The sequence below is a fragment of the Temnothorax longispinosus genome, chromosome 7 (genome assembly GCF_030848805.1).
Source record: "Temnothorax longispinosus isolate EJ_2023e chromosome 7, Tlon_JGU_v1, whole genome shotgun sequence".
NCBI lineage: Eukaryota > Metazoa > Arthropoda > Insecta > Hymenoptera > Formicidae > Temnothorax > Temnothorax longispinosus.
Window position 1 is genome coordinate 10,993,551 of NC_092364.1, and position 12,493 is coordinate 11,006,043.

Genomic DNA, 12,493 nt, shown 5'->3' on the forward strand with positions numbered 1-12,493 from the left:
TCAGATCACGTTCTAAAAGACGTATGACATACTGCCTCAAAATGGCTTTCAGAAATCAGAAATCAAGCAAGACAACCAAGTTTGTTTGTCGAAAAAGTCGATATATGGATTAAGGCAGTCCGGAAACAGCGGTGCCAATTTCGAGTCTTTGCCCGCTGTTAGCACGTGTGGAGAAGATACCGCGCTCGACGCTCGGCCAGCTTCGGGCGGCTAGAAGAGCGCAGACATACAATCTGCCGTCTCTTTCTTCCCCGAGCGGCTCGAGCTGTAGCTATAGCTAACGCCAGCCATGAGAATCGTATACGTTATCGGCCTGGCTGACTTGGTTTGCGCGTCTATTAGATCTCGCGTATCCCTTCAGATGATAATAAAATATTCCTTTCCATTCTAGGCGCGGGATACTATCGTGTCTTTTAAAAAGGCGCCAAGTACACGCATAGTAGTGTATATGTATTATGTTGTTACCTCGAAAAAAAAAAACAAAATGGTAGTATTATACCTCCAAACAGCTTTACCCTGTACATACTGTTTATAAAATGCGTAATACTACAAAAAGGTGTGATATCCATACAAAATTACCCTTTCTTAAAAAAAAAGTAAAAAAAGGTGCTAAGTACACGTATAGTAGTGTATATGTTGTTACCTCGAAAAAAAAAGAAAGTGGTAGTATTATACCTCGAAAAAACCTAAGTAACAAGTGGTAGACGTAATCTTTGCATCTCAAAAAATCTCGAAAAAATCTAAGCAGTAGTACCTTTATTTCCAAAAAATTATAACCCAAGTGATACACATCACAAAATTACGTTACCTTATCAAAGAAGAGTCGCGCTTTAAATGATCTATTACAATTACAAAAAAGAAATAATATCTCTTTAAATTACAGCGCCAATTACAGAGAGAACATATATATTGCCTCAAAAATAATAATTGTTGCACTACTTTGAAAAATCTTTACATTGTGTCAATTAGAAAAAGAATGTATGATAACAATTTTATAAGATTAAAAAATTTTATTTAAATTTAACAAGAAAATACAAGATATTTAAACACAAAGTTTACATGTGTATTTTTAGTGGTCACAAAGAATTACAGAGAAAATACAAGATATTTAAACACAAAGTTTACATGTGTATTTTTAGTGGTCACAAAGAATTACAGAGGTAACAGTACAAAATAAAAATATTTTATTAAAATATTTAATCCAACGAGGGAATACAAGGTATTTAAATACAAAGTTTATCATTTTTCAATAGAATAAAAGATTTAAGGGGATCCTGCAGTGACTGGCGAACTTCCTCGATGTCGATAATGTCAACCTTTCTAATTTTGTTTCCCCTATATCTGTCTTTGTCTAACGAAATGACATCTGTCCTTTTTTCGATTGCTCGCCATCTTACGCAAGATCCGGCAACTACTGTTGCTGCTCTTCTTGTCATTCTGCATCCGTATTTACATTACTAAAATAATTATTAGATGGATCTTTTTTTGTACGCATTGAATCTTACTTCTACTTACACGATATTATTCCTACATGTTTTCCCAAGGGTGGATGATAAACATGTACGTATAAACTGTAGAATTTTTGTTTTAAGGGGATGCTGGAGCCGTAGCCGAACTCGATCGGCGTCGGTAAAGAAGACCGGCGAACTATATCTGTCCTTGTATAGACAAAGATATAGACAAGGATAGCACGCTACATTGCACGCACACATACGCACGATGCACATCGACATTATACTTTTATATTACGCTTCCAAATCTTGATTTGGAGGGTTTATCGATGTTTTTCTTGTTGTGCAATTCGGGGGAACTTCTTTTCGCGTTCGTACCAATGGTATATCTTTTATATGAAATACATCTTGTGACGAGCTGACAGCTCGCCGCAACTCGAGACGCCATATTGGGATAAGAGTAGGATAAGGAAATCTGTACTTCCGTAATTTTTTCTCGTTTTCTATATAAAATCGGAGTTCCCCCGAATCATTAATGTATGTACTGCAATTCTGGAGAAGGATTTTTAATTCTGTCAAATTAATACGACGCTACGTGCCGACAAAAAATGCCGGTAAAACAGACAGCTCCAGCATCCCCTTAAGCAAATATTGTCGTCAGGTGACAGCTGTGTATGTGCCCCAATAAGTAATATTTTTAATTTTTTGGTGCTTTTGATATAAAATCGCGTTTTCCACCCTAGATTTTTGTGCGGACTTTAATTCTAGACCAAGAACTTGCAATTCTGTAAAGCCAATTAAAAGATCCATTGATTAACGATAATGTCGGTAAATCATACGGCTGCAGGATCCCCTTAATTACAAAGAATTACAGAGGTAACAGTACAAAATAAAAATATTTTATTAAAATACATAAATTTTTCTTGTAAAAAAACTTGGCGTTGCTAGACCTCGAAATTTTAAATAAATGAGGACAACAATAAATAAAATATAATATAAATAAATAACAACAATAATAATATAAATAAATAATACACACACACTCTCACTCACACACACTCACTTATTCACTCACTCACGCACACACCACACACGCACGCACGCACGCACGCACGCACGCACGCACGCACGCACGCACGCACGCACGCACGCACGCACGCACGCACACACACACGCGCGCGCATTCGTATGTATTTGACCGGAAATGAATGTCCGGGAAAGAATCTACCATTTGAAATCGTTTGTATTTCGTATGAAGACTTTTGAAGTGCAATTGAAAAGGTTTGTGAGTCATTCGTTTAATTGTAATTAATTAATTATTTTTACACCATGCATTTAGCCGAAATAGATAAATTAATAAAAGTTTTTATACGGAATCGTTTGTATTTTGTATGAAGAGTTATGAAGTGTGATTAAAAAGGTTTGTGAGTCACCCAGATAATTTTAATTAAATATTTATAAACTCGGTAATTAGCCGAAATATAGATTTTTAGTTATTCATGTTAAAAGAAGAAGGCGCTAGTGTTCCCGAAGGTCCGTCTGCAATCAGAATTAATATGAACGTTTTAAAAATTATTTTATACTAAAATAAATAAATATACAGGCTATTAAGCCTGTAGCTATAAGCGATAGTTGCTAATTAAGTTTGTAAAGATGTACCAGCTGTGCAGGGTGAAGAGCAGGTTATCTCAAACGCCCTGCCACAACCCAATTAAAAGAGACTCAAATGTCATTACCGCTGAGAAGTACTTTTTGCCATTTAAGTTAGCATGTCAGAGCAACCGGATTGTCCATTGCGTTCCACCTTGAATTTTTTTTACAGTCGTTTATTAGGATTGCCCTACTTTTAAATTGAGCGCTTTTAAATGTATTATTATTAAACTACCGATATCAATATATTATTAGTAATTTAATATTAAAACTTGACAGAGTGACGTAAACTAATTCGCTCATAGTATTATAACAAAGTATTATGCGTTCAAATTCTCGAAAGCTAATAGCTTCTTTACTATGCTCTCTCTTTATGTCGATCGATTCAGATAAAAATCTCCGAAGTCTTTCTTTCTCTCGCGATATTCCTAGAGTAAAACTCTACAAAAGCTTTACAAAATTGGCGATATTTTTCACGGATCTGGTTCTAGTCTCGGCTCTTGAGGAAGGTGCGCATGTAGAAAGAGTACGCCAACACAGTTTATCCTGCTAAATGGTTATCAATTCTCTATAAGTTCTGTATTGTACATAAATTATAGAATATCTAAACGATTTTTTTTTTTTTCGATGACATTGTACAATAGAGTTACAAATAAAGATAAAGCCACACTTTACGTATAATCTGATTCAGTCTTTGCTAATGTTACATAATAACGTGCGAAAGAACTAACAGTTAGACTATTTAAGAGGCTATTTAAGAATTTTAATTGATACTGGAAGCATAAAACTGTTCAGCTAACTTTACACAAGATATTGGTCTTCTTCTTTATGAAATCGTCAAATTATGATTATGATACATTTCTACATTATCACCAGCATCGAATCTAATCTTATTTATCGTGATACTCTTGAGAAACTGTTAATCCATTGTCTTAACTCGATCGCGGCGCAGAACTGCGTCCACCAATATTGTTCTTCTCCCTCCAATCGATATTCCCGTAAAAGCTGTCTACATATTGAACAGTCGATACAACGACGGCGGATTAATCTGAAATTAAGCACACGTTAACAATCACTCTTCTTGCTAAAATCACAATTTTCTTTTCAATCGCATACCTTGATTATGACATACCTGTAGACCAGCACGGGAGTCAGATCGTCGGCAGCAGGTATGCCTCTTTCCGACGCCATGGAGAAGAGATTCATGATGGTAGTCGCGCAACAAAATACACACTGCAACTTATCCCTAGGAGTCTTATACGCCGATATCACAGCCAATTCAGCCTGGGCCCATGACCAGGGGCATTCGTAATGATAAACTTTTGAAATGCGTAGGTCCCTGTGATTTGAAGTTACGACCTTTGCCAACTTATTGATATGACCGTGAAAAAGCTGGTCCCTATATACATCTCCATCTTCATTTAGATAGAGCGCATTGTGGTATACCCGTGCCATGACGGTTCTTTCCACCACGACTCTCGCCAAATCTAACTGGTTGGCGCTTGCCGCTGAAAGAAGTAAGTTCAGACGTCTCTGAGCACTCCGCTAAGATCAATTGCGAGATAAATAATTATATTCATGTACATTGCCAAATCGGATCGTTGTCCATTTCCACGTGGACCTTCCCTAGAAAATTATCCACGAGATCCTGTTTCTCGTCAGCTAGCGTAAGCTTTTTAAACTCTTCGCAGGAGGAAAGCTTTCTTTTTTTCCAAAAATACCCTCACACAAACGGATACAAGATGATTATTGATAGCATCCCGATCGCACTTAACTCGCACGCATAATCTGAAATATATTATTAAACGGTTACATCTTACATTTAAACATCTTACATTTACTTATACATTACATACAAAGATGATATTTATATATAAACAGTACCTATCTAAGTGAGCTAATGTCGACAGCAATCCCTGACGACATCTGATTAAATATGCGATATAAGGAGATCGCTTTTGATAATCCTCTCGAAGTGATTTGAAGAGCTTTCTACATCCATCGTCATTAAATAGACGCACGCAACGTAAAGTTTCATGAAGATGAGCTAGTTAGACTTAGCTAACTAAGACTTAGCTCAGCTTCAGTTTTGCCGTTTGCTATGACAGAATCCTCCTGCTGATGTTCCCCATCAAGCCTCACGTTCTCTTCCTCCGCCTGAGTCTCCATTCGCGCGAAGATCACGTTGATCATCTGCGTGAGAGTCGCACAGGCTGTTGTTTGATTCACCAGGTTGCGCGACGACAAGTAAACGTTGTAAACAGTACGAATTGTTAACAGTACCGTACCCTCGTATATCTCCGCATGCTGGCTTGTCATTACAGTCAGCAGAGCTTTAATAATCTGCAGCTGCACACTCTCATCGGTCTGTGGACCGGTGAAGCAACCGCAAATTGTCTCGACAATGCGCACAATCAGCAGCTTGTTAGGCTCCGTTGAATCAGGCACATTGCCAGTGAGATGGCTATATGCGATTAACTTCTGCAGGCAGTCCAGTACTGTGTCACCACAATCCGTAGTGACTAGCTTTGACATGCTGACTCAAATGGCAAAAAGTACTTCTCAGCGGTAATGACATTTGAGTCGCTCTTAATTGGACTGTGGCCCAATTAAGGGCGTTTGAGATAACCTCTTCACCCTGCACAGCTGGTGTACATCTTTGATCTCGTTACGGAGGTCCTCTGCAAGATGGAAATATGAGTGACAAACTTAATTAGCAACTATCGCTTATAGCTACAGGCTTATTAGCCTGTATATTTATTTATTTCAGTATAAAATAATTTTTAAAACGTTCATATTAATTCTGATTGCAGACGGACCTTCGGGAACACTAGCGCCTTCTTCTTTTAACATAAATAACTAAAAATCTATATTTCGGCTAATTACCGAGTTTATAAATATTTAATTAAAATTATCTGGGTGACTCACAAACCTTTTTAATCACACTTCATAACTCTTCATACAAAATACAAACGATTCCGTATAAAAACTTTTATTAATTTATCTATTTCGGCTAAATGCATGGTGTAAAAATAATTAATTAATTACAATTAAACGAATGACTCACAAACCTTTTCAATTGCTCTTCAAAAGTCTTCATACGAAATACAAACGATTTCATATGGTAGATTCTTTCCCGGACATTCATTTCCGATCAAATACATACGAATCGCGCGCGCCTTAGGGTAGCAGAAGAGAGAACGAGAGAAAAGTATCTTTGCGAACAATGGAGCTAGTCTCATGACGATGAGTCAACTACAAGAGCGAGATCGCAATGACCGATGTGCAAGTGGATTAACCTAGTCGCTAAACGTTCATCCGTTATACTGTTGAAGAACCGACCGCATAACATTCCGTCTTTTTCTAATCCCGCTGTGAATCGATTTTCCAGCTAACGTATATCTTATTCCAGCAAACGCAAAAGGATTAAAAGATATTAAAATTTTTTAATACCTTTGAATCCCTTTTTTGGCGGAATTAGATGAAATTAGATAGGATTCGAAATGAGATGGTCCAATCCCATGGAATCCAAAAAAGAAATTTTAAATTCCATCCAATCCTATGAAATCCGTAAAGGTTATGGAATTGCATGGCATTAGATGGTTTAGGAAACGTCTCGCGCCTCCGTTGGGCGACCAAGCGCCGTTGTTTGTCGGTGAGCTTTTGTGTATGCCTATAAGGGCATTACACGCACTACTGCCGACGGCAATTAGCCCGAAAATGAGATTTGTAAGATCTGTCAGGCACCGTAGGGGATCCCTTTACATAGCGGTCGAGACGAAACTTTGAACTCGAAAAGATGCCCCGGCGATGCGACGCCTAGCGGCGTCGACGCGAATTGCCGGTAATGCAGATACCGCGCGGGCGTGTACTATTGTTGGCGCGTACCGCCACAGAGTTCAACACGGACACTTTTCAATCCCTATCCTGGCATTCAATGGTATTCATTTTATTGTCAGAATAGACGGAATTCAATGGAATTCAATACGGAAATTTTTAATTCCTAGTTTGGCGTTCAAAGGTATTCATTTCGTTAACGGAATCAATGGTATTCAATGGAGTTCATCACGAAACTTTCCAATCCCTAACCTGGCATTCAGTGGTATAATATTTTTGTGTCGGAATTGGATGGGATTCAAAAAAGACAAATTCTTTCCAAAATAAGGAATTCCATGATATTGAAACTATTTCAATCCCTTTTTTGGACAGAATGGAATTCGGAAAGTCCTTAATTGAATTCCTGGCAATCCCGTTTTAATTCTTTTCAATCTTTTTTCGTTTGCTGGGATGTCTTCGCAAAACGTAACTTTTAAATTCTTCAGGGAGATCAATTACTTCAAGACAACATTTTTTTTAGAGCGATTGAAGAGATAGACAGAGAGCTTGTAAATGTCGCGAATAACGTCTTGGACGAGTAGCGTATACGTCAAGTCGGAAGGCGAATAGAAGTTAAGCAATGGAGAAAAAAAAGACAGACCAAGATATGCGAGTAAATTCAGTTATGATATATTTTTAAAAATGCCGTATAATTTTAGAAAATTGTAAAATTTATAAGAAGCAAATAAGAAAGAGAAAAGTGTAGGGATAATAAATAAAGTGTAGAGATATGGGTACGTTCTTTTTTGAGATACTGATTCGATTAAGTTCCAAAGCTATTATAGCTAAACGACAAACGTAATATTTGTGATAATGTTAAATGACAACGATATTCATGATTGTGTTAAATAGAAAATTAAGTGACAACAATATTTATGATCGCGTTAAGTAGAAAATCTGCAAAATATTTGTTGATATGCGTATCTTTCTTTTAGTTTTAAATTTTCGACAAACAATTCGTATGTACCCATCTGTCCTCAGTGCATAAAGTGATAGGATTTGCAGGTTTCTTAGAGTACTGTTGAAGAAGATTGTAACGATATAGAAGGGAAACTATTGGTATATATAATAAGTTTATACAGTAATGTATTATTTATAAACTGTGCTGAAATCTCGTTAAATGCTTTTCGCACCGCATCGATTTTTTCGTTAGTCAGAAAGTATCTAATAAGCACGTTTGTTTGTCGTAAAGCTTCTTCTCTTTGACTTTGATAGAAAATCAGCCAATCCAGACCATTAATCTTTTCCATATCCGCCTCCGCCTCGGTAATATAGTTCCTTTTATGTTCGTTGCATCGCATTCTAGGTGTTTCTTACGTATATTTTCCACCACCAATTTCGTAAAACTTCTACATTCAAGTTCGCGTCTTCCGCCGCGCGTAAACATTTCTTCCGCTATTCATGCTCTTTAATACATTCTAAGTAAGAGGCATAGTTGGTTATTTGATCCTTCTGAGGTAACGTGGCTGTGTAGAACGCGATTAAACGCGGATCGCCTATAAGGACGCGAACGTATGTCAGCAATACTTTGTCTTCCACTTTATCTTTTGTACTTTTCCCGATCTGCCTGAGAACATATAGTATTAGATACGCCAGGAATCTGAGGAACTGCGAGTCGCAGGCGCCGATATCAATCACAATCATACTTTCAATCTCTCCTATCAATTTCGGTATCGATCTAATTACTTTACTCTGTCTGTTTTTAAGGGAGTCCATTAGAAACAAGGGTAAATTGAACTAAAGTTCAAGTTAAACGACGTTGGTGAAAACGGGCATAAGAGCCAGTTGTATCGCAAATTTAGCATTGCGTGTTGTGTATGTGTATTTAATTAGGCGATTGATACACTCTTTTTATGTTTAATACCTTTTTTTGCACATTTAATGCGCGAGGAGTTACACATAACGCATACACAACAGCTGTAGTAATGATCGATGAACAAATCTTATATATTAATATACATGTGATAAATATATGCATATAATTTTGTATTAAGAGCCAGTTGTGTGGTTTAATTAGGTGACATCTCCTTATGCTTAATACGTGAAGAGTAAACATAATAATTACTCTTAAGCCGCAGATTATAATCGTACGATAACTTAAGATCTTTGCAGATAAGTGTATTCGATGACACTGTATCCCGTTCGTATCGATTTACTTAACTGTAAAATTGTTAACGCATCGATAGCGAAACAAATCTATTTACAATTAGATTTTTAATTTGGTTTCTAACAATTGCAGTCCGGCATAGAATGTCTGAGACACCCCGTATATAAAGATTTTTCAAACTTGCTTGCTCGAAACGAATTCAAGGCTTTATATGTAGATCAACTTCTCTCTCTACTTTTAAATACTGTATCATATTTTAGTTGCGCGAAACTTGTCGAGTACACATTTAAAACATCTATCGGAAATTAGAGAAGTTTGAGAATAACTGTATTTTGTATTACACAAAAATCGCGTGTTATAAGAAAATATATGAATCACATAAGTGTCGTGAACATCCAAAGTTTCTTACACTACCATTTGATTGCCATAGAGTAGAGAGAAACTAAATAGCCGGAGAAGAAAGTTATTAAGTAAATTCTACGGATGAAGATCACTTTGTTATCGCACAGCAAAAATAGAAGCGTTCTTTTATAAAAAAATAAGAGATTAGATAATACAGAATCTTCTTATGTGGTAAATATCAGTATTAGTATAATAGGAGAGCAGGAGAACATTTGACAAAGTTACAATCGATTCAGAAAATTGCATAAATACACGTGCGCGAAAATGAGAGATATTCTACTTTATTTGCACATTAATTGCAATCAATGCACCAAAGTTTCTGCATTACACATTTCCAATAGCACTTGTAGACTCCTGGTGCACCGCGTTTCGCTGGCAGTAAGTTTCGATCGATTCGACATAGTTTATCAAGATGTTTATAATACAGTGACAGTTATCGCGAGCCATGGATGATCTAACACGTCCTCCGCGCTGAAGCGAAGTTCTGGCTGTGCCTGCAGCATATTCGAGATGAGCTTGCTTTGCGGAATCCGATATCGCATCCCAATACGGCGATGTGAATTCATATGATCGCTCAGAATACGCTGAAATAATTCTTCCTGTTCGTTATCTAACGATACGAATGACGGAAAGCTGCATAGGAGAACTGCATAGGAGAACTCCGGCCGCCCATACGTCAATCTAAAAAACAATATCAAGAGACACAGTTTATATACTAATAATAAAATATAATATTACTTACATATTATGAATGCAGTGTAATTAGGCGAATTTACCTGTGTAAATTCTGGCTGTCTGTCGTGCCTGGCACTCTAGTCTCTGTAATCGGATGACTTGGAAGTATCTATCGAAGCCACCTACCATAAGAAGCTGCTTGAATTGTTGAGGATTCTGTACCAGCGAGTAAAAGTTACCCGGTTGACTTGTGGGCACTACAAATTCTTGCGCACCCTGAACACGTTTACGATATATATCTATGTACACTTCTATATCGTCCGTTTTCATTCTCTTATTCTGCTGACTACCTTCAGGTCTCGGCACGACTTTGCCTACTACGACACTTTCGAAAGACAAGTTCTGTATAATTTCCACCAAATCCTTTCTCTTAAAGCATTAAAAGCTTTTCAACGTTTTAAAAGACTTTAGTATATATAAAATAATGACTGCTCGCATACATCTTCCGGTATAAGTAACTGCGTTGCGCGTTGATCTGGGGAGTCTCTTAACGTTATAAACTTCCTCATTCTCTGGAATTCCTTCCAGCCGCTTAATCTCACTTCTTCTCCAACATTTTTAAGTGTCAGCTCACCACACGTATGCGTTCTCAGGACGAATATCTATTATGGTCGGTAAAACAGGCTTCTTTGTCAATAGCGCTAGCCAACAACTAAATTGTGGACACAAGCTACTGAAATTGCAGATTGATTCTTCAAGAGATCAAAACACTTAGAAACTTACGTTTGCTTTACGTAGATTACTTATTATTATTATCAGTGGCCATATGTAATATCTTGTTACGATTTTCGTGTAGCTAAGCACGATTCTATTTCATATCACAAAATCATTATCCCTTTTGTTTTTTTCTCACTTGTCGTTTAAAAATTTATCTGTTATATGTATATTTTACATACTTACTACGTTTACGCGAGCGTTACTTCTGTAGTAACTTACAAACTTACAATAATTCACTCGTTTACGCGGAGTAAATTGTCGTAAGTTACTACAAATCTCGTTTACGCGAAGGAATTATCGTAAGTTACTACAGAAGTAACGCTCGCGTAAACGTAGTATGTATATATATATATATATATATATATATATATATATATATATATATAAAAGGGCGGCAGTGTGGTCTAGTGGTAGAGCGCCAGACTCGTAATCTGAGGAACCAGGTTCGAGTCCACTAGAGCCATGAAGCATGGAAATGTTTTTTCCGATAGCTGCGCCCCTCCGTGCAAGATAGGCTCTTGTGCGGAGAAAACTGGGCTCCGTCTTTCGGAAAGAGACGTTAAGCCGTTGGTCCAAAGGGTTAAAGTGAGAGGAGAAGGATAGTATTAGTAGTAGATTGCGAACCCTGCGGGGATATGCAATAAATTACGAATTTTACAGGAATATATATATATATATATATATATATATATATATATCCCGTTTACACGATCCCGTTTACGCAAGGAATTATCGTAAGTTACTACAAAACGTAGTATCTTGATATATATAAAATAATAGATATATAGGGTAATTACATGTAATAAAACAATTACCTTGAATTAATCGTCGCGTCACGTAAAGAGTCACGGTCGGTCTTGCTACGCGCGTACTTAACGCGAGACACTACCGTGTTTCTTGATAGGTTAATAGGGCTGCGGTCCACTTGACGCTGCAAACGGTTCGAAGCATTCCTCTTCTCTTTTCTTTCAATGAAGAAAGAAGGAGAAGAAAAACGCTCCAAAGCATTTGTAGCGTCAAGTGGACCGCAGCCTAGGTTAACTGACTGTGACAGCGCGCTGAACGCACTGTCTGCACTGCGCGTAGTACACACACGTATACATATGTATACATATCGAAACTGGCGATCTAGCACCGCCAGTGTCGAAAAAGGACGCGATCTAGTATATATATGACATGAGAGACGTCGACGTATCTTACCGTATCTTAAAAATAAAATTTTCACATTTGGACTTTGCGTCGCAATATCTCCGCTTGTAGGGCACGTAGCGGAAAAATAAAAACACGTACCCCCCCAAATCAACCCCAAGCTATCGATCAAGCCTACTTAGAACTTGATCCGTTCACTCGTTATCGAGATCTCAACATCTCGAGTACTCGCAAATCATCGCGTCGCGTAAAAGAGTCACGGTCGGTCTCGCTCCGCGTGTACTTGGCGCGAAACATTACCGTGTCTCTTGATTATTGTACAATTAAAAGCATAAAGTTAAGAAAAATAAAAAAATTGTTAGTAAAATTTATTAATTAAATAAATTAGTGAAATTATAATTTATTC

At 37.3% G+C, this 12,493-nt stretch overlaps 2 protein-coding genes across 3 annotated transcripts in view; one reads left to right on the forward strand and one right to left on the reverse strand.

Moving 5' to 3' along the window:
• LOC139816936 (sodium-coupled monocarboxylate transporter 1) overlaps positions 1-12,493 on the forward strand; it is a gene marked incomplete at its 5' end in the record, with an annotated part of 160,977 nt that overhangs the window by 15,490 nt on the left and 132,994 nt on the right. The gene's annotated exons all lie outside the window — the stretch shown is intronic.
• On the reverse strand, positions 631-6,143 carry LOC139815604 (GTPase-activating protein and VPS9 domain-containing protein 1-like). Of its 2 annotated transcripts, none has more exons than XM_071782618.1 (5): positions 4,986-6,143; positions 4,686-4,889; positions 4,234-4,609; positions 3,111-4,149; positions 631-2,990 (listed from the first exon to the last, which is right to left on the reverse strand). In XM_071782618.1, the coding sequence occupies exons 2-4, from the start codon at positions 4,708-4,710 to the stop codon at positions 3,996-3,998; spliced, it is 555 nt and encodes a 184-aa protein (XP_071638719.1). In that variant the 5' UTR covers positions 4,711-4,889; positions 4,986-6,143; the 3' UTR covers positions 631-2,990; positions 3,111-3,995. The 2 variants fall into 2 exon arrangements, with proteins under 2 accessions (XP_071638719.1, XP_071638720.1); XM_071782619.1 differs by having other exon boundaries at positions 4,218-4,609; positions 4,986-6,142.